Genomic DNA, 27117 nt, shown 5'->3' with positions numbered 1-27117 from the left:
GAAACACTAAATCACATTTAAATGGCGAGCGGTTGTGTGATTACTTGTTTTGTACCCAGCCGCAATGCGTATGTGCATCACTGCGCTTTATTAATGCATCTTTTTTGCGATGTGCAGAAGGAGCGCACGAGAGGTCTCGGTGAATGTTTTCGACCGATTGCAAGGTGTCAGTTTTTGGGCTCCATTCACTTCGAATAATTAGGTTCTGTCTTCTGGGGCGCGTGGTCTGATTCCTACCTGGAAACAGAACCGCTCGTGCTGGATGGGAGGGACTTTGCGTCCAGGTGTGTGCTAGTGCCCTGTGTCCCCTGAGACTTCACTGTAAAAGTGTGAGTGGATAAACAAGTGATGCATGTTGTGTTTTCTTTTTGTTTACTTTGGATTATCAGTTGGCATATCCTGTGTCCATATTTGTCCAAAGTCTTTGAAAGGACCCGTGTCTGCTGTCTTATTAGTGCGGAGCGATGTACAGGCATTCCCCCGGGTTACGAACATCCAACTTACATACAACCCGTAGTTACGAACCACCCTCGTTTAATTTAAAAAAAAAAAAAGGAAATATTACTAGGAAGATGATCAGGAATCGTGGATATTCGGATAAAGTTTTATGCAGCTAATTGTGTGATGAACACTGGTTCATGCGGTGGAAAGAAACTAACTGTACTTTAGTCATGCGTCTGCATCTAAGTTTCTCTTTCTGCCAATGCAATGAACACATTGTATTTTCTATGAGATGTGCGTCACTTTGGAGAAAAGCGTCTGCTAAATGAATACATGTAAATGTAAAGCCTATTAGGTCAAAAATTCAAATTACTTAGAATGGTTCTAATAACAAACGGGCGCTACTTTGTTGTGACGCGCACCAAAACATCGCACGTCTACAGTGGTTCATTGGCACGTGAGCCCGAGGTAGGACAGACTCGGTTCTTTTCGGTTGGACTGTTACGCCCATGACCTCACTACAAACGTCCACACCTGCCTGAAATCAGAGCAGCTGGGTATAAAGAAGCCTCACCTGCACATACTGGTTGTGGAATCTCATTTGAGAAACCTGTCTCTCCAGCGCTTTTCAGTGAAACCACGACAACCTACCTGTGTTTCCAATCCCTCATTCTCTTCAATCCCTCGTTCCTGCTGCTGAAGTCCACGGCTCCCGACGCTTGCATCGCCTCCTCGACTACAACATCGGATTCTCCCCAAGACCTACGTTTGCGTGTCCCAGACCACGAATCTCGCCTGCTTCCTTGTGTACCGACAATAAAGATTTTCGATTGGGTCCACACGCCTCCCTCAGTCTCCTGCCCGCTCAGGTATGACACAGACCACATTGCTGTTAACAGTGTCTCGTGTGTGTTACTGTATTTGTTTTTACAAAAAAATTAAAGCCAAATACAGTAAAACACGAAAACGATCACGACTGACACTAAAGTGGAAATAATAAAGCGATCGGAAAAAGGTGAAATGCCAACAAATATTGGAAAGGCGAACATTAAGTTTCTATAATGTTTTTTAGACCTACACACATACTCTCTATTATAAGTACTGTAGTAACACTTATTATCTCTTTTTATTATAAATACTGTAACGACCCGCGTTACTGATTGAATGTAAATAGTTGCATTATGGGAAATAATGTTAAATGTGTGTAACCACTGGGGGCACTTAAGGGGAAAATAGTAGGGTGACCATGTCTCCCAGTGTGTTGGGAAGAGCTTAGAGGTGCTGAGGCAGGCTGGCTGGCTGGCTGTAAGCGCAGGTCCTGGAGGAAAAGGGATCCTCGGACCGAGAGCATTATTTCCCTTGTGCTGGTGTTCGAATAAACCGTTCGTTATGAACGCTGCCTCGGTGTCCTTCTTTGCCCCATCAAAACCCACGGCGCTGCATGCCACAATACTGTAGTTACATTAATTATCATTATTATTACTGTATTATGTTAAAGATGTTTCACTGTATCCGGAAGTGTTTTAATGTTTTTTATGCATAGAAAGGTAGACTATATACTAAGATAAACATTAGACTAACTGACGTTAAACACAAACCTTACCTAACCGTTCCGACTTGCGTAAAAATCCGACTTAAAGACAGACTCAGGAACGGAACTCGTTCGTAATCCGAGGCGGTCCCCAATTTACGATGGGGTTACGTTCCCCAAAACTCATCATAACTCGAAAATATCGTAAGTCGAAATGCATTTAATGCACACCTCTGTGTGACAAAATGGGAGATGGGATCGCAGTCGCTGTGTAGCATCGCGGAAGAGTATCGCTCCACGTATCGTTTGCCCGAGAAAAATTCAAGGTACGGGCTCTACTGAATGTCTGTCGCCAGCTCACCATCATAAAGTCGAAAAAATCGCAAGTCAAAACTGTAATCGGGGACCACCTGTATTTAGTTAAGGCAGGAACCCAATGGGACGCTTTGGCATGTGAATTGGAGCGCCTAGAGCCTGCAGCGTGGGGTTCTGGACTGCTGTTTTACCGCGGTGCCCTCGCTGTCATAGCCCAGACCCCGGCCACGCCGTCACCCCCCTGGCAGCTGTCGCTAGACGGCCCGCAGTTTGTCCTGCGGGATAATGGCCCTGAGGGACCAGCGTTTAACTCCGTGCTTCTCTGTACGTGTCACTCAGTGTTCAGGAAAACCCTCCTTAATGAGATTACCGGTTATTCTCTTCCAGAAGCCATTGTTTGTTTGTTGTAAGAGTACGCTTAATTTATTTCCACTTCAATAGTATCCAGTAGCATTATATGCGTATAACGTATAATTCTTTTGACATTCAAAGCTTCGGTGTAAATTTTCAATGAAGCTCTTAATACCTGTGATGTGACATTATTTCCCTGCGCTGTGAAAAAGTGATTAGTAATGAGAAATACCAGTCCAACACTATTTCCTCAGCGGATCACGCATCGCTAACGGTACGGTTCAGCGCCGAGGGTGCGCCGAACGTTTTCAAAATACACAGATTTTGTGAAAAAGAGGCGCCGTGCTAGTTTCACTCGACGTAGCTGATTCTTAGCTTTTTAAGGATCATCAATTGCTGTCAAGCTCCATTTTTTTAACACCTGTCCACCTACTAGTTTGCTCCTCTGCTGCTAGATTACAGGGGTCAATTCATGACACCTAATTCATATATAAAAGTCTGAATCTTTGATGCGATTCACATGTTCTCACAATGGATGCGAATTTAATTTTCACATTTTTGAGTCTAATTTGCAGCTGCACAGACTGATCTCCACCCACGTAATCAGCCATAAATGACAAATATCCGAATGAGGATTCGGCATTAAAAATGCCACGTGTTCGTGATGCTTTGAATAATTCGGTTGAGTCCTTGTGCCCTGCAATGGTCGAGACCGCTTAATAGCATCGAACAGGAAGTCACTAAGTGTGTAAGAGCCTGCTTCTCCGTGAGGTTGGGTTAGTGTGTCCAGTGTATTTTCTAGGAACCAGAGAATGACATAATAGGATACTCGGCGCTCAGAGCCAGCCAGGTCAGCTGGGAGTCACACACACTGAGCGGTGACGTAATGGTCAGCATCTCCCGAAACGATGGATTAGCTGCCGCTCCGATGTGAATCCTTTTTCGCCGATGGCTGCGGGATACCCAACACTACGATATTATTTTAAAACGGCATTTTTCGTACAACATTTGGCCGGCTTGCTATTGCGCGCACGCATGACAATGTGACAACACGCCCGATCGTGGCGAGGAGGCCGAATTTTGCCGCACGCGACTTGTTGCCCCCGGGGATCGGTTAAGGAACACTGTACACCTGTTGTTTTTCAGCTCGTCTTCCGCTGACGTGTTTTCCAGGACATTATGCCAAATCTGCAGATGCTCATTCACGGGGCTGCTGGAAGAACACCTGTCAGCCTGCTGCTTCTTGCTCTTGCACCCTCCCACCCCCCCACCTCACAAACTCCAACGCATGTCTGCGTTGCGCTACTGCTCTGGGACGCCTCCCTGACACTTATGAAGCGTGGTAACCGTACAGTGCTCATTTACATTTATTTACTTAGCAGATGCTTTTCTCCAAAGCCACGTACATCTCATAGAAAATAGAATTTGTGCGTTACATTAGGAGAGAGAGACATAGTTGCTCAGTGTGTACAGTGTGCACTAGATGTGGGTTCTAGCAAATAGTGCCAGGAGATGGACTAGATTTGTAAATGTCAGCTGAACATCCCTAACGCCTGATGAAATGAGCTTTCGGTGTGCTGTGCCTTTGACTCCGGCCCTTGCCGTGAATAGATGTGTTTCCCTTGTTTAATTGTCTCATCGTCCCACACAGAAGATGGCTGCATGTTGACATCTCTCTGGCTTTTGTTTTGTTGCAGAGATATTATTCTGTGGTACAACGTAATGATTGAGCAATCGTACTCGACAGAGAAAATGTTTTCTGGGGGTGGCACAGTGGCGCAGCGGCACAGTTGGTAGTGCTGTCACGTCACAGCGCTTGAGCTGTCTGTGTAGAGTGGGCATGTCCCCTCCGTGTTTGCATGGGTTTCCTCTGGCTACCCTGGTGTCCTCCCACAGTCTGAAGATGTTCAGATCAGTTGATGACGTTAAATATTGGGTGCGAGTGGGTGTGAGGGAGGGGGTGCGGTGGTGCAATGGGTTTGGCCTGTGCCTGCTCTCTGGTGGGTCTGGGGTTTGAGTCCCGCTTGGGGTGCCTTGGAACGGACTGGCGTCCTGTCCTGGGTGTGTCCCCTCCCCCTATAGCCGTGTGCCCTGTGTTGCTGGGTTAGGCTCCGGCTCCCTGTAGATGCCCCCCCCCCGGGACAAGCAGTTTCAGTCAATGTGTATGTGAGGGGGACAAAAAAAATTGACAAAGGTTTCTAGTAATTTAGCTTTCTAGTAGAGAAAAATAATGAATGCTCCATTAAGAACCTATATGAAAATTTGAAGGGATAATGTGCACAAAATCCTCTAGGAAGTGAACCGATGCAGGGCTCATGACTGTGTAGAAACAGCTGGTATGCAACTCCAGGTGTGGGTCTGAGCACTGAGGTCTTTCACTTGCAGACAGAAACCCGGAACCCCCCTCCATCACTCAGAAATACGTACAGGTGAGATGAGATGTGCGCGGTGCCATTAGAAAAGGCTTTGGATCGTGCTGTACACGCTCTCCCGCATCGCTAAAAAGCCAGGAGTGTTACAATAATTGAACACCATACTCTGGTGCAGCTGTAATTATGGGCTTGGTGCTTTTAAAGGGGTCCTGGCTCCTATCCTCCTTTGTCCTTTATTGCAATGCGGCTGCACTTTGATGTTTAAAAAGGAGTTGCTGTGCAGACAGCCTTAAAAAAATTATACTGAATTATAAATAAATATAAATGAATACCATCCATATAATATGGAGAAAGGGAAGCACTGCATATATGTTATTGGTCAAAACAGGGGGTTTGTTTTGATGCCTTGCATTTGAAAGACTATGTTTGAATTCCACTGCCTCTAGAGCAAGGTACTCACCCTGAATCGCTGTGGTAAAAAATGAGATCTACGAATGGGAAATCATTAGAAGTGCTTTAACACCATAAGTCGCGTCAACTAAACGGATAATCTAAATGTTATTAGACAGGAAAGTGAAGGCATCGCCCACCCTTTGTTTGTCTTCCATTCTGGTTCATTGGTCATGCTAGGCAACTTCCCCACATGATCCAACGAGGCTCATAACCATCCATGGAAGCTGAAGACCAGGTCTGAGCTGAAGTTATGACTCAAACCCTACCATTCCTAGGATTCATCACTTCTGGATTCAGAGAAGAAGTAAATTATGGGCAGCGGAGCAGCAATTACCTGGACACCTGATGATTAACTGATCCGTTTCAGCTTGCCGTTTCTCTGACGCTGGAAAGGTGGCCAATGTTTCGGTAATTTTGGACACTGAGAGACTGAGCGAGGGCATCGAGCGTGTATGCCATGTTTTACGGGAAAAACCAGTTGTTGCAAGATGGACAACGTTGCAGTAAGTGTGATAACTTTTGTGTTTGCTGAGCGGGGGAAACAAAGGGTTAAAGAGCTGGCATGATCTGTAAAAGTTGCTTGTCTGAGTTTGTTTGGGTTGTTTGTTGTTCCCTTAAAAATGTTTATTACCTCGATTGCCGCAAAAGGTATTCACTGGCGAGAAAAAATTTTAATATTAATGCCCAGGGACAGCTAACTGTGAGTTGGGGGGGTGGGGGGGGGCTTGGCCTGTTTCACATATATTGCCTGCTTTGTTTTTCTTGACAGTGATTAATGTTGTTACCGTACAGATATTGCCTACTCCGTTCTGATCCCATGTCTCCTCCCTGAACGTTTGAAAAATGTAATCAGGGATTTGAGACGTTACGCTGCAGTTAGAAAAACATCGGACTGACCGCAATCTGACAGTTCATCGTGGCACCAATAACCTTGCATTGTTACCGCGGTGAATCGCGCCGCAAAATTAACTAATGCAAGATCACGTGACACCGGCACAAAAGTGATCAGGGAAAGCTCTGTAGCGACTCGAGTTTTCGGCACAGCGGGTCAGATGGGACGGCTGGCAAGAGCTGCATCGCTCTTCCCCAGTCTTTGCATGGGAGCCACATGTTTATGGCCGCAAATGTTTTAATGATGCGGTTCAGGTGGAAAACGTATATATCCCCGTGTGGCACTTAGTGTGCAGGCCGTCATGGCGAGAAGAGAAACAGCCTCAAGGTAAAGCCTTTTTCCATTGTCTTCATCTCTGATGATCGCTGCTCTCCTCATTTCTGAGCAAGCGCTGGTTCAGTCTAGACAGGCCTGTCTCTGTGTGTGTGTGTGTGTGTGTGTGTGTGTGTGTGTGTGTGTGTGTGTGTCAGTGCCGAAGTGATGGTGTTGCATTGGTTTAAGCGCCTTTACCTATCTTTCAAATAAAAAAATGGAGTTTTAAAGTGGAAAGTGCCATATGTTGGTATTGAACTGAGCTTTGAAAAAGGAGAACGGCAGCAGTAAATGATTTTCATACCACGGTAGTCGGGAGCACAGACCTGGGAGGAGAGGAGGCTTTTTTTAAGACTGTGGTTGATGAGCCTCGCAACGCATTTCGAGTATGCTCCGAGGGAGAGAAAATAAAAGATTGCTTTTACAGAAACACATTTCTACCTTTCCTCTTATGTCCTTGTCACCTACAAATCACAGCTGCAACGGGCTGTGAAAACATTACTGTTTGATATTGATTTCTGTGGCGAAGGTAATTTAATAAAATCACGGGGTGCTTTGTCATTTCTCTGGTTATTTTTTCCTTCAAAAAGTTGGAATGTTTCTCAGTACAGTAATGACCTTTTCTGTGTGATGGGTCGGCGTGACGTTTGAGCCTGCCGTTCCCACGCCTCATTTGACCTCTCGCACTCTCTCGTAAGTCACTTCCCTCCCTCCCCTGCCCCTTTGCTCACCCTCTTTCCCAGCACAACCTCTTCTGCTTTTCTGTGACATGTGAGATCCTATTCTGTCACTTTAGCAGGTGAAACGCTTCCAAATAATCTTGAACTAATCCCCTCGGTGTGTAACACTCGGTGAAATCTTATTATCGGTTAACAGTGCTGCGGGAGACAGTCAGCAGGTGCGAGGGATGAATGCACGATACCAGCTGCGTACAAGGAGTGCGTGAAAAGCACAAATAATGTTTTGTCTTTGTTCTAGAGCGATGCTCCCTGTCTTAAAATGTACGGGTTCTTGAGGGTGACTGCAAATGAACAGAATTTATCCCTTGTGACTGATCCATTTTCAGTTTCCACCAAAGTCGCTCCATTTGGAGTAGAAGAATATTTTCAGCTTCTCATCTTACGTTTACATGTTTAGCGGATGCTTTTCTCCGAAGGGACTTCCAGTGAACTCTATGTAGTGTTATGAGCCCACACACCTTATTCACCACGGTGACTTACACTGCTAGATACACTGCTTACACTGGGTCACTCATCCATACATCAGTGGAACACACACTATAGAGGAACCTGAACAGTATGTCTTTGTGCTGTGGGAGGAAACCAGAGCACCCAGAGGAAGATCATGAAAACACCACACAGACTGAGGGGGGATTGAACCTACATCTCCTCACACCACCCAGGTGCTATGAGACAGCAGTACTACTCACTGTGCCACCTAGCTTATGTACATATTCATCATTACGTTCATCAGTAGATTTGTGCTAATCATGGATTAAATCTTGGATTAAAAAATACAAACGTATAGATTTGTAATGTGAAGGACATAGCCGTGGCGCCATCCCATTTCACACCAACACTGGGTTTCTTCACCTTCACCTGACGCCACAATACGGCTGTGAATTCCCACATCTCCCACATAACTGTTCTCTCTCCACATTGTGCTCAGTGTTTCACTAGGAAGTTGCATTGTGAGCAGTGATGTCTCTTGTTATTACTATGTACCGTGTGTCACCATGCAACCTCCTTCACCAAATGACTCCCCTGCTCAGGAAATTACTGCAAATGCCTCTTTGTCAGGGCCTCTGCAGCATTGTTCCTTGAACGTTTCTCCGACTTCACGCTGGAAGTTGTGCTGAATGAAGCAACGCTGAGCTACTCACTGAACACTGAAGAAGGCCTTTCACATCACTGCTCTAAATAGAATTTGTGATTCTTTGGGCACAGCAGACCGAGTGAATGGCTATGATTTTATCCACCTGGTCTTAACGGTTGTTTCATGTCTCCTTCAAAGTTGTCAGCAAAAAAGCGCTCACAGTTTTCTGCATCTCAACAGACCTGCTGGCTGTGCCGAAGCATCCCTATGCTGCCATGGAGAACTGGGGCCTCAGCGTGTTTGTGGAGCAGAAGATATTGCTGGATCCCAAGGTTTCCTCTTTCTCCTATTTGATGGAGCTCACCATGGTCGTGGTTCATGAAATCTGTCACCAGGTGAGGAGAGTGCCGTCATTGTTCACTTCTCCAGGGTTTTTGCTCTTCTTTAACATGATGATATTTCACAGCAGTTGCAAATGAAAAAAATAACAGGACCAAACTCCACGAAGCGTGCAAATGGCTTTGTCTCGCAGAGTTGCCGACACACCGTTTGTGCGAGGCAAGCGTGTTCTCCCTACCTCTTCTCCTGGCTCTTGTGCACGTAGCTGTTTAGTCACACACGCTCTTCCCCGGTGGTTCCGGATGTCACACCTGAGCTGAAGGGGGGTCTTCAGGTCATTCTCGAAGGTAATTATCCAACTGGTCCTTTTGATGATTAATGCAGGAATGTCCTTCCTTTGGGTGAATGAGGGCACAATGCAGTAAAGAGCAACTCTGCACCAGAACCTCATTGGGCATCTCTTCAATAAATAGCTTATCGTTTTTCGTATTATCGTTTTTAAATGTTTTCCTGGTCTGCCTTCAGTCCTTCCCCCGAGTTTAGTGCCGTGATTTCTAGCTCCTCACTGTTTTTAGTGGTGAGAATCAGGTGGCGATGCACAAATACCTTTCCTTGAAAATATAAAATTTTCTGTCTAAACTGCACCGTATGTGTACCTGAGTGCAACGGCCTATTTTTACTGGGTTTTTCCACACACAGAAACTGTACAGCCATTTCTTAGACACAGGCTATGATCCAAAGTGTTTGTTCCGTGAACCTTCTGGAAACAAAACAGTCTTGCAACACTGCTTGCATTGGAATTTGTAGTACCACAAAATAAACATACACATCATGCAGTTCTCACACCGCACCCTCCACACAACCTCATCATAGCTGCCACCATCTTCTCTGCTTGCAACATTGCATTCTTCTTTTGTACAGAACCCTTCTTAAAAATCAGACCATTCACTATTTGGAAAGTTCTAGAAGCGCTCATGACTGTTGTCATAAGTAACACAAATCGCATGAAATGCTTATATACTCCATCGACAATACTTCATTGTGTTGGGTGATGATAGAAATACTGAAAGGAGGCGCCAAGAAACTTTCATACATAGTTGTTTGCTGCTTCAGATACCCGCATTATGTCAGCTGGGGGGTCTTTGGAAAGTTTGACAGTGCAAGTAATGAGCGCAGACTGTGAAAGATGGCATGTGTCACCGAGCCATACTAACATTCACATGGAAGGAGAGCAAAACGAAGAGGAAACAAACCATTACTAGGCAGCGGCAGAGAGCTAAATCTGCACTTTAATCCGAGCAGGCTGCAGGAACAGTTCTGTAAATTTTTGCAATAACAATCTTCCCAACTGGTGACACAAAGTGCAAAAGTGCAAAAGGGACAGACACACAGAACAAGCAGAGTTTATAATAACAATAATGCTCCATTTTAAAAATGGTGTAAAAAAGTCGGAACGCAGCAGGGGGAGGAAAAGCTTAGAGCTGGTGCTAGACGGTAAAAAAAAAATAACTCTGGGAACCAAAGGTCAACTGTGTCCCCCCCCAGCGACACACACTTAGAGCACTTTCTGGAGTTGTCAGGGGATCATTCACGCATCCCAAGTCTGCTCAAGAGGTGGTTTGCAGTAGAAGCAGAGAGGCCCTGCAGATGTAATCTCAGTAAACTTTACTCCAGGCAAACTGGCCTCGAGGAAATCTGAATAGAAAAGTGTGAAGTGTGAATACGGTGAGCAGAAGGTGTATTCATCAAGGGTACATGAACTGAGGGACATTTCTTAGATGCCAGCCACACTTATTTTTCCTTTGTGACCCGTTGAAAACATTCGTAGGAGCACAAAAGTAATTGCTGTTGTGTTCTGCCTCGCTGCTTCTTTGTGTGTCCTCTTTGGCAGAGCACTCGGTTGTGTCTACCGTGTATGGTCAACAGGAAGGGATGGTGTCAATCCGAAGCCCTGACAGTGATAAGTGCTTATTTACAGAAAGCCCCTCTCCGTATGCTGTTGGAAGCAGATTTCAGCTGTGCAGACAGAGCCTGAGAAGCGTTTAAGGTTTCAATTGTCATTCCACTGTCAGCAGCATCAACTTTACACAGCTTCAAATGTACTGTGTGAAAGAGGCGGGGAACCAGATGTAGCCTATCGATCACTTGCAGTAGCTCCTTTCCCCATGGTCAAACACCCTGACGCCATTGTCCTGCCAAGCCTTCTTATCCTCTTTTCTTCTGAGGAGTTAAATATGTGTAGTGTTCCAAACAATCATGATGATCCAGACAATTTATGTATAAAAGCAATAAAGCTGTGGCAAAGTTTTAAACATATGTTGAAGTCTGTCACACTATGTGTCAAAGAGGGGCTAAGTGAGGTCTGGCCAGTCTAGGAAACAACATAAAGTGTTAGTTGTTGTGAAGGAATGGGGTGTGTCAGGCTGAAGAGTGGACATGAAGGAGATTGGACCCAAGTGCAGATGAGTTTATTAGAAGCTGAAGGGCAAAGCTGGAAATCGTAGTCGGGGACGGACGAAGGGTCAGACGATCGGCAGTTAGAGCGCAAGCGAGGATCTGAAGATGTAGTCGGACGACGAGGCAAGGAGTCAAGAGCCAGGAGTCGAGGAAGTGGTTGCGAGGGCGAAGGGGAGCCGGACATAGAATGCGGTGAGTCCAAGCACAAAGGGGACGGTTGTCTCAAACGAGATTCCACAGAAAAACAGTGGTGGCCCGGCTCCCTTTATACCTGGTCTAGACGATCCGAATCAGGTGCCTGCGGCCCGGTGCTCTGCGTGACAGCGTTCGGGACCTCACGCTCAGAATGTAAAGCCCTGCACCACCATTAGGGTGGGGGAACCAAGGTGACTGGGCACTTACAATCTCCAGCCTTCTGCCTTCCTGCCCAGGCCACTGCAGGAAACCATTGGTGTATGACACGGTTCACAATTTACTGGCTCACTCAAGTGTGCAACCACATAGTGGCCCCCCAGGGACTTGTACACAAAACGTTGTTTAATGTTTGCGCTCAGCTAAGTTCACACTATGTTACATAATAAATCTTTGCTCACAACACATTACATAATAAAGCTTCTCTAATGGCTGCGGGCAAAATGGCCAGCGGAGCAAAGCCAACAATTAATGGGAATCGGCCTTTGAGAGAAGCATCGGCACACAACAGCTGCCACATAATGACTTACATTTCCACTCGCTGAACTCTCTGTATTCCAAAAAGTAGCTGCATATTTGGCAATTGCAACTGTGGTCTTAACAGATGTTTTTGTTCATACGGAAGCTTGAAGTGAATGTGCTTCCTGGTAACAAATAGATAACATCATACAATTATACACATGAATTATTTAAAAGAATATAATGGGACAGGAAGCACCTAATTTGTTGTAACATTATGTCCTATATATGCATGTTAACAGAATTCTCATGAAGATGCCAAGCAGGGTCATTTGCCTAAAGCATTTCAATTCCAGGTGGGGGAACACTCCAGAATCTCAGGAGTTCCATGGTAGCGCCGGCTCTCCCTGACCCATATAAAGTTCATGAGAACCGTATCGGTATTTATGGAGCGACTAGGAGAAGACTTCGGATATACAAATCGCATAAGGTGATTTCTTAAGATATGGCTGGAGCTATTGAAGGCGCCTCCCTTCAGTGTGTGGAGAGAAAATTTCTAAACCTCTACTGGCCTCCAAAAGAGATTTCTTGCTTGAAGCCTTTTACTTAGATCTGGTTGATGTTTTGCCTTACACATCCAAGCTAGATTTTTGTGATGTGTAAATTTTTGCATAAAGGTAAAAATATATGCAAATTTATCTGTGTGCTTATGTGGAAAGCTTATGCTGTAAAAAGAAAAAATGCAAAGACTCTTTGAGCGCTTCACCATCCCGACTAAAGAATCCCATTTGTCATAGACGAGTTCGTAAGAAAGCCAGTTTTCAGTCTGCAAGTGCCTTGTCAGCTGTGATACTTAAAAGAGGATAATGTCCCAAATAGGACTGTAACCCACAAAGCAAGGATAACAGGGTCCCATCCTGCACCATGCTGCACCAACCAGCGTTACCAGCATGGTAAAGATGACCGAGTGTTTATTTTACACCCAATATCTCATTAGTTCACCTGGCATATGCGCTATTCATGGCTCAGTGAACGGCAGGGTAGCTTTAATGAACCTCATTGCCATCCATTGCTCTCTCTCATTGAGTCAGGAAGACATTAAATGGGTGAGGCCTATTAGGTGGGCATGAGTCAATGCATGTCTGGAGCACCCGCTAAAAAGAGCCGCAAAAAAAAAACGTTTAATCACATTGGATTTGAGTGGATCCACAAAACAGGGATTTAATTGGATTGCTGCACAGGCCCCCTTCAGAGATCTAAGCCAATTAAAATTCAATTAAAGATGAATAATGACCCCAGTTTAGCAGGTTTTGGCTCAATAAATCATCTTTTTTTGGCTACAAACCCTTCTTGCTTGCACTAATACTGCCATTAAGAGCAGTAACAGAAATTTCTGCCTCATTCAGTCAACATTCATTAGTATTTATGTGTTAATCCTTCCAGTACTTGGTAATGGATTGTAATGACGCTGCTCTATAAAGTTAGGAAGTGTCCTGTGCAGAGTGATTTCAGCAAATCACAGCACATGACAGAAACAAGGACTGTTTTTAGATTCAAATTGTTTGCAAGGGAAGGGCAATGTACAGTCAGGACGACCAAATGATTTCGGTTTAGATTTTGGATGCGGTGGAACACATGGCTCAAGTCAGTGGGCTCTATCAAGCTCAGTTTGTTTTTTCCCTTTTATCCCAGAACAGATGGTCTGCTGCTCTTGTCTTATAGAAGAGTGTCTGTGAGACGGCTGATTCACGGGAGGTACAGTTGTCACAGCTGAGGTCCTGAAGACCTCTTGGTGACCTATTTTGTCCAGTCAACCAGCAGTGATGTGTAGGAGGTACTGAGGGGTCCTCGCCTGGAGATCTCTTTTAGTGCTTACCTTCTAGAGCCTGTGTAGCAGTGGAGCAGCCGTGAAGCCCACGCACTCCCAAGGAGCTGTGTTCTGTGTGTCTGACTAACGTGTTGCAGTGTAAAATGAGAATACGTCTTCAATTTACTCATTTCTGAGAAATTTATTGTGCAACCAGGTTGGCAATTCGCGGATTCGTGAAAAAATAGATTGATTAAAGCTGAATTTAGGAAAGATTAACAATTACATGGAAACTGGCACATTGCTGGATAATTAGGCCAAAACCCAAATATATCAAATATAAATAAACAAAAAACACTTTAAAACTGAAATTTTGTCTTTCTCGGCTAATGTACGTTGCAAATAAAAATAATGAAATACCTCAGTCTTATTTTGCTTCCACATAGAATCCCTGCTGCTGCATAGTTCTCCACTGTGCGGGAGATGCATTTGAAGGAAAATCCATAATTGGGGTCGAAGCAGATGCATTTTCCACCTCATTGACATTCTGGTCGTAGGAGCAAGGAACTTTGTATGAATCAGCAGTGCACGAAAAAGGTGCTGTCAAAGAATCTGACTTGTCTCGCAGCACATGAGCGTCACTTGGGAAGTGATTGAAATGTGTGTGTTCTTCAAATGATCACTGCACTCTAGTTGTGATCGCTCCTCCAGGTTGTGAATTGTCGGAAGTTTCCACTGATCCCTGTTCATGTCCAGCGTTGAACACCTTCTGGATCCGAAATAGGCTGATCCTCTCTGCTCTTCTAAAGTTGCTGATGACCAGGATGGAGAGCTGTCACGATTCTTCCTTGATTCAAAATCAGTCTTCATTAAAAGTCCAAGGTTGTAACATCTGAGCGACAAATTCCCCTGTCAAATGTGGAATGTCTACAGGTTGCATTAGTGGTATCTGCTCCTGTGTGCCGGTGAGTCTCGTATAGAAGACCCCAATTGAGGAGCCAGTTCTAGTGCCCCATTTATCATTCCTGGGTGTGATACCAGGATCTTCTGACATATCACCTCAGCAATAAATATTAAATGAGGTGTTTGAAAGCGATTTCTCCTGGGGCAACAATGACATGTTCTCACGGGATGGAAGTCTTCTCGGTTCTAATGAAACACTGGATGTGGAGGAAAGTAGTGCCATAAAACAGACTGTTAAAGTTTGTACAGAACTATGAGGAAAAGTATTTGAAATATAGCACTTATTTCTTTAGAGCAATTACTTTTTAAGTCACTGGGTGAAGAAATAATTAATAGTATGTATTTGTGACGATCCCAATATAGTCTTATTATACCCTCAATGCACCAGTGAATTTAAGCCAGCATAAGAATATGGCTGGAATGCTACACTTTTCAGTTTTTCAGCTTTGAAGGAATATGTTATTGAATATTATTTACTTACTTTTTATTTGATTTCACTATTTTTATTTTATTTGATTATTTATTTGTTTTATTTGTAGCTTATTTTTACTCTTGCACTTACACTGGAATCTAAAAAAAAAATCATTTAACCGTTATTGTCCCGTGACAATTGTCCAAGTTAGCGCTGTCTGCCATGCAGTATTTCATGTTAAAATGTGAACACAATGAGTAAAGATTATTACCGAACTCCTTTAACAACTGAGATAGATTTTGGTAGATTCTGAAGAAAGCGGAGTCTTAGTGTCTGTCCAGGCTTTTTGTCCTGTCAGTCTTGTGGACATCCAAAGATTAATAGTTACACTCTCCTCAGTGGAGGAAAAGCTCTTTGGTACTATAACAAGGCAGATGTACTATGACTCGTTTCGAGATTTGAACTTGGATCTGCACTTTTGAATGAAGCTTCCACAGAATCCTAAACACCATATTGTGGAAATGGCAAACCTTCATCAGTGGATTCACCGATCGCCTTATTTCTGTCATTTGCTTTACATTTGTTTCTCTGTTTGCCTTGCATTCGGAGGCTGTTTCTAATAATGAATATAAAAAACAGAGTTTTACAAGCTCCACTGGTGGATCCTTAGATAATGTTCTTTTTTTTTTCCCCCATAGTGGTTTGGGGACCTTGTAACACCAGTGTGGTGGGAAGACGTGTGGCTGAAAGAAGGCTTTGCACACTTCTTTGAGTACATGGGGACGGACTTCCTCTTCCCAAAGTGGAACATGGTAGGTCAACGTGAGCTGCTGCCGTTAGCTGAAAGGGAGAAGCAGCCATTTCTCAACAGAAAAACAACTCAGGCACCCTTGGCAACATTCATCATAATTAGAGTTTCTGTGTAGCTTCTTTATGCATTTTCCGTCCACATTTCAGATCTGTCAAATAGTGTTTGGCGCAAGGCATAAACAAAGCATTTGACAAAGTTAATTTTTTGTCACCTCCAAGCGTGATATGACAGAGACTTATTTTGGATGACATGGAAATATGGTTTGATTTTTGGGTCGGCACAATGTGATGCTTAATTTCAAAACAGTGACAGACCGAATAAATCATCTATTGCCGTAATGTTTTATGCTGATTACATTTGCATAGAAATTGCATTGAAAGTATCTAACCTATTCATGCTGAAATTGTATTGATAAGCTTTCCCCAGGGATTGTTGGCAGCAAAGATGAAGCTTCCTTGTCTTAATCTATAATCTCCTGGGTTGTGCACTCAACCCACTGACCATAGCGACATAGGAAAATTCTGGAATATTAACCCCCAGTAATAATGCAATATGTTTTGCTTGCTGGATATATATACAGTCAGTTCCCCCCAAGCTGATCAGCAGGGTACCAAGAGTTCATTGCTGAGGCTGGAGTCTTTTTTGCAATCATTTGCTGACTGTGGTGACCCCCTTCTGCTCATTAACTGACAATGGAACAATATGAGTCAGAATGTCTCACCAACATATGAATCATATCATTATACTTGACCTTAATCAGGAAACCTATGTTCTAATGGCTTCCTAGTAGTTGGTATTTAAAGAAATCCTCCTTCGCTTCATGTTAACCACTTAATTAACTGAAAAGTGATACATGTTCTTATATGAATCATTCAGTGTCACTGACACAGCATGAGTCATATCAGATTGCTTGCTTGCTTTCTTACCTTGTTATTGTTCATAGGATTTGGAGTAGTACTAAGAGAGATTAAGTAGAGAAGTACAGTGGTTAGTGTGTAGTACCATGCTGAAGGGTATAGGCCAGCTGTTCTTAGTTTTGTTTTCACTTTTCTCCAAAGTAACTTAGATTTGTTTGTCCAGTTATACTGGGGGGTAATTTAGTTTAAGTACCTTGCTCGGTGGTATTACAGCAGTAGGTAAGATTTGAACATGCAACCTACAGAGCCAAAGGTAGGAGTTTCAACCACTACACTAGCAGCTGTCCCTTCTCAGTTGAAGTCACATTTTCTCAATATATAGACTACTGAAACAGCTCTACCATTGCAATATAAGTGATTCCTTTTATTAAGGAATTCATTAATTTGTAAAAATTTAATGTAATCTAAAAATGGAATGATAACACGCATCATAACTCAGCTGTAAAATTGTACAGAGAAAATAATGAAACGATCCAGCCAGGCCTTTCTCTCCATGGATTAGACAACCATATAGCTGAGCTTTTTTGGACTCTTCTGTTCCAGAAATAACAAGTTCGTAGTAATCATATATTAGCAGTGTTCCAGCCCTCCTCGGTGCGAACACACATGGCTATCTAGTATGATTGGAGATCTCCCTCTGGCCCTCATTTCACCAGAGTAGATAAACCGACAGGGGACAGGGGTCAGGGGATGAGGGGGGGGTTCCATGGTTCTGAAAGAAAGGCCCTACATGGCTATTTAAACTATAACAGCAAAACAGTACCTTCCTAGAGGGTATTAATCAAAGATATCAGCTGCCTAAAATAAGCCCTATGTTGCCTCTGCTCCATGGTTTTGGAAAAGCATGAGTCATGCTCCCATTGTCCATGCCTCCCTCAAATGGGTGATATATGTAGTGAGCAATATTATTTTTTCTTTATCTTTCTAACTAATTTTTTTTGTTTTCTCATAGCACTCTCATCCTTAGCATAATTACAAAATAAATAAAATAAATAAAGAGAACAGAGAAATGACCTCCATGGTCTAGAATCCTGCTTTTGCAGGATGACCACGCTCATTATACAGATTTTTAGGAAACACCAAGTTATGACAGCAACAGAGAAGGTAATTATTTTGAAGAAATACAAAACATTAATGCCTTTAAAATTATTCTCCATCAAAGAAAATTATTAAACTGCATATTGTTATCATATGAAACAAAATGACAGGGTTGAACACAGGCAAGCGGCTGTTTTTTAGCCCCCTGCTTCAGTTCACTGTATTGTCTGTAGGCTTCCTAGAACACGTGCGAAGTTTGGAAGAGACCCGTTTTTGCCTAATTTTACTGCAGTCCTGTAGGCATCACTGTGAGCAATGAGGGAAGGAAGACCCCAACCATCTTGCCCACCCAATGGAATAAAAACCAAATTAAATTGTGTTCCCTGGGCATCCTCACCACAGATGGTTAGTGTAGTCTGGCAGCGATTTGAACCCGGGTCCACGTCCCGGGGTGCCAGGCAATTTGATACATCGTTAGAGAGGCTTCTGTAAGGATTTTGTGACTTCCTTCCCACTTTTCTTGAACCATTCTGTCTGCAAACAGTTTCAAGGCAGTACCACTGATATTCCGCTCACATTCTCTGGTTGTTCACTTCCATGCAGTTCTGCCAGTCAGGAGTTTGCAGAGAATCCCTTTCTTACATTTCTTTACACTTTGAGTCCAATCCTGTTGGAGTAGCTTGGTAAGTGAGGCCAAGCTGTTGCATGAGCTAGATCAGCCTTTGTTTTGTTGGATGGTTTAATGTAAGTTGTATGACGTCCAGGTCGCTTCACAGGTGGTGCACATGGGCAGGAGCTCTTCCCCCTTCTCAGAATCATAGCGCAGGTCTGCAGAGGGAATGCAAACAAACCCAAGGTAGTGCTCGATTCACGGTTTAAGTGTGTGCGCGGTATTTTTTTTCTTCCTGATTATACAAGGCACCGGTATTCTGCAGTAATTGTAGCTTCAAGGTATTTTCATTAAAACTGATTTCACTCAGGGTTTGCGTGCTGTTTTGTTTTGAATAATGGGGAGGAGATAATGAAGAATAAACGACTCATTTGCTTATTTCAGGCCCGCTCGAGAGGCATTTCCCATCATCAGCACCTGTTGAATGGGAAGCAACGCCAACTCAGTGCTACAACACAAACACACAGAGAATGGCGGCTTCTTCAGACAATCGGGAAAGTCTACTGGGGGAGACCACCCATTTAACATTAACTAGTAGTCGCATTTACGGCTGAGTGAGGAACGCTGCTGAAAAGTTTGCCGACTGATGACAAGCAGGTGTGGCAATAATCATTATTATATACCATGGGGAGCTGCATTAAGAGCTAAGATCTCGTTGACAGATAAATTTGCGAGGGTTTGTAGCAGCACTGCTGTTATGTGCATAAATGTTCAGCTACACAGGCAGTAGTCATTTTCATAGTGTAATTACATAAATCACAGAACAATACATTTATTACATTTGTCACTTGAAAGAGCTACGGTGGGTCTGTCCCCAGAGTATACTGAGTGAGGCTGTGCACATCCTAGATGAAACACCAGACCATCACAGGGCAATCAGAGACATTTTCCCAGTGCTTTTCTCCAAAGCAACATTAAGCTGCCAACCATTATGTACCCATTTATATGGCTGGGTGAGCTTTACAGGAGCGATTTAGGGTAAATTCATTGCTCAAGGGCATGATAGCAGGAGGTGGGATTCAAACCTGCAAATTCCAAGACCTAAGGTAGAAGCCCTCACAACTATGCTACCTACCACCCCCTACACAACCTCCTTACTCACACAGTAACACGATAAGTGCAATTTAGTGTCGCCAGTTCACCAGCTGAAGCATCTCTTTGGACTGTGGGAGGAAACCAGAGTACCGCAACTGGAGGAATCCCACAGGGACACAGAGAAAACGTGCAAACTCTACATGTCCAAACCCACAGCCCAGAAGCTGTGATGGTCAGTGTGACTCACTGAACCACTTAATGCACATATATATATACATTATTGTGACAACAGGCAACTCAGGGAACCAAATACTGCACTTTTTATTCACGCGCCACAAAGTGCAGCACAGGCACAAACCTCTAGCTTTCCCCCAAGAAACACACACAAACCGACGAAGGACACAAAATGTAATATAAGACATACTGGCAGTGGGCAACCAAGTGTTGCAAATCCACTTATATAATAACTCACCCGACTCACTGAACCTCATTAACATAAAAAGGAATTAACACACCACACCAGATGCTTATAAAACATAATGAAAACAACACATATACACTAGGAAGTAGGAGATGAAGAGAAGGGTCCCACCAGCCCACTGGTACAGTATTACTATTAATATAAAGTATTGTTTATATCGGGGGTGCGGTGGCGCAGCGGGTTTGACTGGGTCCTGGTGGGTCTGGGGTTTGAGTCCTGTTTGGGGTGCCTTGCGATGGACTGGTGTCCCATCCTGGGTGTGTCTCCCCCCCCTCCAGCCCTGTATTGCTGGATTAGGCTCCAGTTCGTCGGGATAAGTGGTTTCAGACAATGTGTGTGTATTTACATTATTATGTAAATCATACTTCCTGAAGTTAGACAAGTATGGCTCGGTTTTAAAGATACAAGACAGGTTAAACAATGGTCACTTATCGCAGGAAACAGGTAACTCCAGCCAGCCAGCTGCTTAGAGGCCCAGCTCCTTGCCTTCCTGCTACCCTTTGTTTCTGGTGGCTGCTGGATGAAACCAATGATGTCGAATAACTATTACCTTTTTTAACGATCGTCATACAAAAGTGTTGCAAGTTCATTAGGTCAGGTTTTCGAGGCTGGTTTTCAAACAGTCAGTTTTACCAAAGTTTCAAAATTCTTTGTATTCTAATCAGGCTAAACGCTTTCTGCAAGACAGCATGTGTTTTAGAAGCCTCCAGGGTGGCAGTGGTGTGCTGTGGGTTAACCTTATATCATTATCCCTGCATTTAGTGTACAGTCTCCGCATGTAAGTCTCGTCACATCCTGGTCCTGAGAGCGACACAGATAAACAGAGCCTGGAAATCAAACCGCATTATGCATGCACCGCAGCTCTGCTCTCCCAGTTTTGTCCAGCCGCTAGAAATTGGCATCTTTTTCCCTTGGAAGGATCAAGTAAACCTATGTCTTTACGAAGCAGGCCGTGTCTGCTGAGTGCTGCCTTGGCCATATAGATAGTGGATTGCGGGGAGGGTGTAAGGATCAAATCCAAAGGTCTTTCATGTGAAGAAAGGAGGAAGGTCGGTCAGCAGTGCCTGCTGATTTTCTGAAATACTTAGAGTATATGACTGCGGTTAAGATCCTGGGCTTAGAACCAAGACTCTGATAAAGTGAGAAGGGGTCCTGTTGATGTAGGTTAGTTAACTTTCCTGAAGGTGTGGGCCCAATATGATGTCATAGCGTTATGGACTTTGCAGCTATACATCTACTTTAAGCGTGATTTCAGGTGGTGTCCTGCAGTATGCGTTTTTGCAAGGGGAAAATGCAGAATATGCAAAATGCAAAGAAAGAAAATGCAAAATATCACTGTCTCACTGTCTCATTGTCCACCTGTTCTAGAATAAAGAGCAGTTAGAGGAGTCCAGTTTCAGTGGAAAACCACTGTCCTGATGTCATGAAGACTCATTGTCTTTGTTCCATTGCCACGTCTAGGAGAAGCAGCGATTCCTGACGGACGTCTTGCATGAGGTGATGCTCCTGGATGGCCTGGCCAGTTCTCACCCCATCTCCCAGCAGGTGTACCAGGCCACCGATATTGACAGGGTGTTTGACTGGATCGCCTACAAGAAGGCCAGTAACCCGAGGCATGGGGGAGTGGGGACTGGGGTAAATGAGGGATGGGAAGCAGATCAAAACAGAAAGATACTGGCTCTCTGTGGTAGAAAACCATTGAGAAAACCATGGAGAAAAATCAAAACAAAGAGAGACTTTAACAAATATTAATAACGCTGCCTTAGAGTAGTGATTACAAAACTGAAAGCATATCTTGAGAGATGCTAAATTACTTTAATTACCATCATCACAAGATTAATGGTTTTATGTAGGCTCATGCAACAATATGCACTGCATAATCAAAAATGTTGACTATGAGACTAAATTGAAGCGAGCACTGAAATGCCGCTGAATTAGAATGGTTGCACTGCTGCTTTAGAATAACGTGGCGGTGCTAATTGGGAGTGTGTTGCTGTTGCGAGGGTCCCAGACTGCAGTGTATATCTCGCCTGTTCGTTTCATCAATTCAAACACTAAGGACATAAGCAAGAGCAATCTTAGAACCCAAGTGTGTGTGCTCTCGGTGTTCAGAGAGCCTCGGGCAGAGCTAGGTGTCACAGCTCTAACAGCAAGGTATGAGTTCAAGCAGGGGAACAATGATCTACATGAGGTGGGAAAAAGAATAAGGGTGATATCCCAGGCTTGACAGAGTAATCAGAGCTATTTTGTGAGCGGCAAACTGCAGTTTATTCCGTTGGAATATGGAAAATCTCGTCAGTTTTTTTGGGCTGTTTGTTTGGGTCTTTTGGGAATGATTGTATCATGTGGAGGGGCGGTGGGTTTGGATGGAGGATCATTGCACAGCCCTTATATTAACCACTTGTTTTCATGGAGTGCAGTTCTGAATGTGTCACTTTGCTTTGCTCATAAAACATGCTTTTATGGGTTTTCTATTCTTTTCTCCAGGGGGCTGCTCTAATTCGCATGTTAGCCAACGTCATGGGCCAGCCAGTTTTCCAGAGAGGGCTAAATGTAAGTAAAAGAGGATTCATTGTATCCTGCATTACCTCTAACCCACGGCTTCCTTGTTACTATGTCAGAGCAGTTCCATAAACTCATTTGTTTAAAAATATTATTGCAATTGTAGATTTTAGGCCAGAGTGGTGGTAGGGTATGATGAGCCGTCCCTTCTTTTGCCGTACCGTCATTCACATCACGTACACACAAATCTAATTTAACCTCCTTTTCCACTCACAGTGTAAACAACTAAATAAGTTGAGAAGGATCATAGCATAGCCTTAATACAAATAAGGTAGAGCTGTTGAACATTTCAAATCGATCAACTCATGCTTTCTACATGCACATTCCATAAGCTTTCCTGTCCCAAGGTTTTGTATGCCTACAGTAACTCTTACAAAGGCAAAATTTGAACACCGTAAAGTCTTTACTGTACATTTGTCACATTTATAATTAAATAAGCTTATTTTCCAACACCAAGAACAGTCAGACTGCACCTTTAAAGGGAGAATAATAATTCATCTTCATGATGCAATTTTGAATTAGCTTTCTGGGATGGAGTTTGAATGTTTAGTGCTTTATGTCCCATCGTGAACAGTTTATACATAAAAATAAGTGAAGTGGAAATGGAACACATCTGCGCTGTCTGATGAATATAATTCTTCTTTTTTATCCAATGCATTTTAGTCAGGTTTTAATGCCTCAGTGAATTGAATATTCTCCGTATCTCTTTTTTGTTTGATGGAAAAACCCTACACACTGCATTATATGGCCACTGCAAACACTTTGAATTTGTCTCTCTATGGAGTGAGCTTAGACATATACATTAAACCCTGCCATCTATTTAAATATCTCTTTTAAAATCCTCTTCTGTCTGAAAACAACCTGTAAAACACACCTTAAATCATTACGAATGCTTTGTTGCTCAGCTCACTGACCCAAAATGACTTGTAGTGTTACTCATTTATATCGCTCAAACTTTTAGTGGAGTAATTCAGGATAAACACCATGATTAAAGATGTTACAGTAGGGCTTTCGGCATCTGAACCAATAACCTGGTAGCATTACCACCTACAATTAAAATATGGGGCAGAAGGTATGTTTAGAGCAGGGCTCCTAATTGGGGCTCTTTGGGCCCTTTTTAAGTCTATAGATGGGATTTAGGGATCCCTTAAAGAGTAGATAAAGCCGTTTAACTAAAATAGAGGTTAAAAGTATGATTTTATGATATAATTTTGTCTGAAGGTTATCAAGTTTCAGTGAAATAAATTCAATATTTTCTCAGAATTTTTGTGTTGGCCTTTTTCTACAAGAGGGTCTTCAGCTTTTATCAGATTATTAAAGAGGTTCGTGGCCTAAAAAAGTTAATAACTTTTCTTTTTAAAAACTGCCTTTTGCCTCGCAACTGGCAAGTCCTGGGCTTGAATCCCTATTGCCGCTTTAGATGTCATGATCGAGGTCATAACCCTGCCTTAATACAATAGGAATACTCTGCTGTTTAAATGGGTCCGTAACTCTATGAAGTTTAGAATACAAACATTACATTGTTAGTTGTCTTGGAAATTGATTTCAGCTAAGTTAATTAATGTAAATATTCAATTAGTTTGCTCACTTAATGTTGAATAATTTGTCCTCAAACTGATGAAGGTGCACATTCACATTTTACCTTACAATAATAAAGGCAATGATTTACTGATTTGTCTTAATGAATGTCAGCACTGAACACTCGTGCCAAGAGTGTATGACAATTTTTAGAAGTAGGAGAGGTATTTTTGGTGAAGGGGGATTGACAAACAGACAGACAGAAGGGTAGGAAATTTTGAGAATGCCTTCACCTCTCCTCAAGTGCTCTTGATAGTGCTTTACAAAGGAGCTGCTTCCTGCCCGTTCAGGTACAAAAGTCTCACAAACAGAGAGGTCAACTCTATAATGTTCTTCTTCCATGCGTTCCTCTGTACAATATATCCCAGAATGCATCAGCATTTTCGAAAATGCCTCTAGCAGCAGAATGATTCAGACAGGAGACTATAAATCATTAATTCTGCAGAAGCCGAATGGGGCGGTGTGGGGGGTGGTGTGGCTGCCGAGCCGTGGGCCTCGGCTGGCCGTCTGAAGCAGGTGGGTGGTTCACCACGCAGACTCTCGGGGCCGCGATCGACACTCGTACATCCAGCTCCGGACGCACGCCTCCACAATTCTGGCTCTGCTGAACACAGATTTCCTGCAACCTGGTCCAGTCCAACCGTTGCTGCTCGTCCATCCACCCTGCTGGCTTTCCCTCCCAAACAACCCTGCATATGAAACAACATATTCCAAGGCTGTATGCACATTCACATAGCCTTGGAATATGTTGGTTCATAAGATGGAATTCAGAAGAAATAAACTTGTCAGAACTTCCATCGAGCCCAGAAGCCCTCAGTAGAGCGGAATGGCTGAGTGCATCTCAATGAGCTCTGATTGCAGCGGTCCGAGTGTCCTAATTCATTCCCATCTGGCATTCATAGTTTCCTGCAGTGTTTTATTCACAGGGGAAATGGAATTGGGCCTGGTACCATGGCCACTGGGCTCTTCCTATTTGCCGATTTATGTGTTGATAAATCTATCAGTTCCCTCTCGGTTGAAACGTCTCCAGAACAAACGCCCCTCTGTGAACCGTGAACAGTTCTCCTTTGGGCAACAGGCACTGGGAGCTCATTAGCATTCCTGGTGTTGGCTGCACTGGTCTTAACAAATTATTGAAAGTAGTAAACATTAATCATTTTACACACAGCTCTAAACCAGGTTTTAAGCAATCTGAAATTAAACAAATCCACAGGTAATCATTCCATGGGCTGGGACTGAAAAAGTCGCACTGCGGTACCATTCTGCACCTAACTGTGTATATTAAATGTACAATTAATTCTAATTTCTAACTGGAAAAAAAGAAAAGGAAAGGGAAAAGAGAACTTTGTCACCATATTTAATTTTGATTGTGTTGCAGGACAGAGATTTCCGTGGAAAAAGTGGAGACTTAATTAATTTGAATGGTGCTATTCCAAGGAGATATGCAAAATGTACTGCTGAAGGGGTGAATAAGATTATTAGCGAACTGCAGTTTAAAATAATGCACAGAACATGTTTAATAGCCACACGGTCTGATAAAGGTTGTAAAGCTGTAGTATTTTTAAAGTTCTGTTCTTGATTTAATTTTATTTAAATGTCATTTTACCTTTCAGGAAGCTGTGAAGAACATTTGTACATGTTCTTTGCCGTTAACAGCGCGCTATCAGTACTGCTTTTCAGGAGACTTTTAATGATCTTACAGATATGAGCCTAATTAAATTGACTGGCATCCCTCGCTGTCGTCTCTGCTCCTGCACAGCTGGAGCTCTGCGTTCGGAAGCACATCACGTGACTGAAGCACATCTACTTAACAGGCGTGGGGGGACGATGAGCTCAGAAAGAGGGGTTCGCTGCTCACCTGGAGAGCGCAAAGCACATCCATACAGGCTATGCAGGAACATAATGCATCGAGTACTATAAACTGCATTCTAGGCTTTTCAGCAGTTTGCCTCCCACGACTCGTGCCAAACTGAAAGCCAAGAGAAGCCGCTTAGGTGGAGCCCAGTGAAGCACAGATTGGTCACACCGTATTTGACTCTTGGCCCTCAATTATCGCACAAGACAGTGAAAATATTTCTGGTGTTTCGGGACTTTGCTTTGCTTAGCGAAGCATAAAGGCATCTGAGAGCCAGGCGGAGTAAGTTCATTTACTGTGCTATGAGTGTAGCTCAGATTTTTCTTCTTTCCCTCTGTGGACCGAGTCAAACGAAACGGTAGCATTAGCGTTGCTCTTGTTTGTGCTACTTAAAGCGATGGATGTAGCTATTCGCTTTTTAACATAAGGAAAAATGGCTAATATGGTTCATATTCCCCACTACTGCCATATTAAATTATACTTTTATACCATTATAGTGTGTATTGAGAATTTCAGACAGCTTCCCATTCATTGTTTTCCGATTTACTGCAATTACTCAAGTGTGAGGCCCCAAATTCTGTTAGCTGAGCGACAGATGGTTTTTCACAGCTGCTGGACCAGTGGAATGGCTTTTAAACACAGGCATAGTGGTTAAATACACCTCCGATATGTTACATGGCATTAGAAGAGCCATTTGTCGTTTTTTGCTCTAAAAAAACGAGGGGGAAGAGGCATACGTGGTCTGCTTTAAACGCACACACACAGTGGCTGAAGCCGCCGGTCCCGAGCGGGGTCGCGACGAGCCGGACCCTAACCCAGCAACACAGGGTGCAAGGCCGGAGGGGAGAGGGGGCACCCCCAGGACGGCATGCGAGTCCGTCACAAGGTATCTCAAGTGGGACTCAAACCCCAGACCCACCAGAGAGCAGGACCCAGCCAAGCCTGCTGTACCACCGTGCCCCTGCAAGCCTGTGCCCCCCTGCTTTAAGCAACACACCTAAATTGTGTCTAAATTACTTTCATAAACTATCCTGTGAATGATGTGTTATTCTGTTTAAA

General features: G+C 43.5%; 2 protein-coding genes across 2 annotated transcripts in view; one reads left to right on the top strand and one right to left on the bottom strand.

The window, feature by feature from the left end:
- The window catches only part of ttll1 (tubulin tyrosine ligase-like family, member 1), a 917975-nt gene that overhangs the window by 850348 nt on the left and 40510 nt on the right, over positions 1–27117 (bottom strand). The window lies entirely within an intron of this gene.
- LOC108942250 (thyrotropin-releasing hormone-degrading ectoenzyme-like) overlaps positions 1–27117 on the top strand; it is a 66915-nt gene that overhangs the window by 18244 nt on the left and 21554 nt on the right. The window contains exons 4-7 of the mRNA XM_018765428.2: positions 8723–8877; positions 15810–15923; positions 21525–21662; positions 22551–22616. Coding sequence (XP_018620944.2) covers positions 8723–8877; positions 15810–15923; positions 21525–21662; positions 22551–22616 — 473 coding nt within the window. The remainder of the gene's footprint in view (positions 1–8722; positions 8878–15809; positions 15924–21524; positions 21663–22550; positions 22617–27117) is intronic.

This window comes from Scleropages formosus, chromosome 5 (assembly GCF_900964775.1).
Source record: "Scleropages formosus chromosome 5, fSclFor1.1, whole genome shotgun sequence".
NCBI lineage: Eukaryota > Metazoa > Chordata > Actinopteri > Osteoglossiformes > Osteoglossidae > Scleropages > Scleropages formosus.
This window is presented reverse-complemented; position numbering and strand designations above follow the sequence as displayed.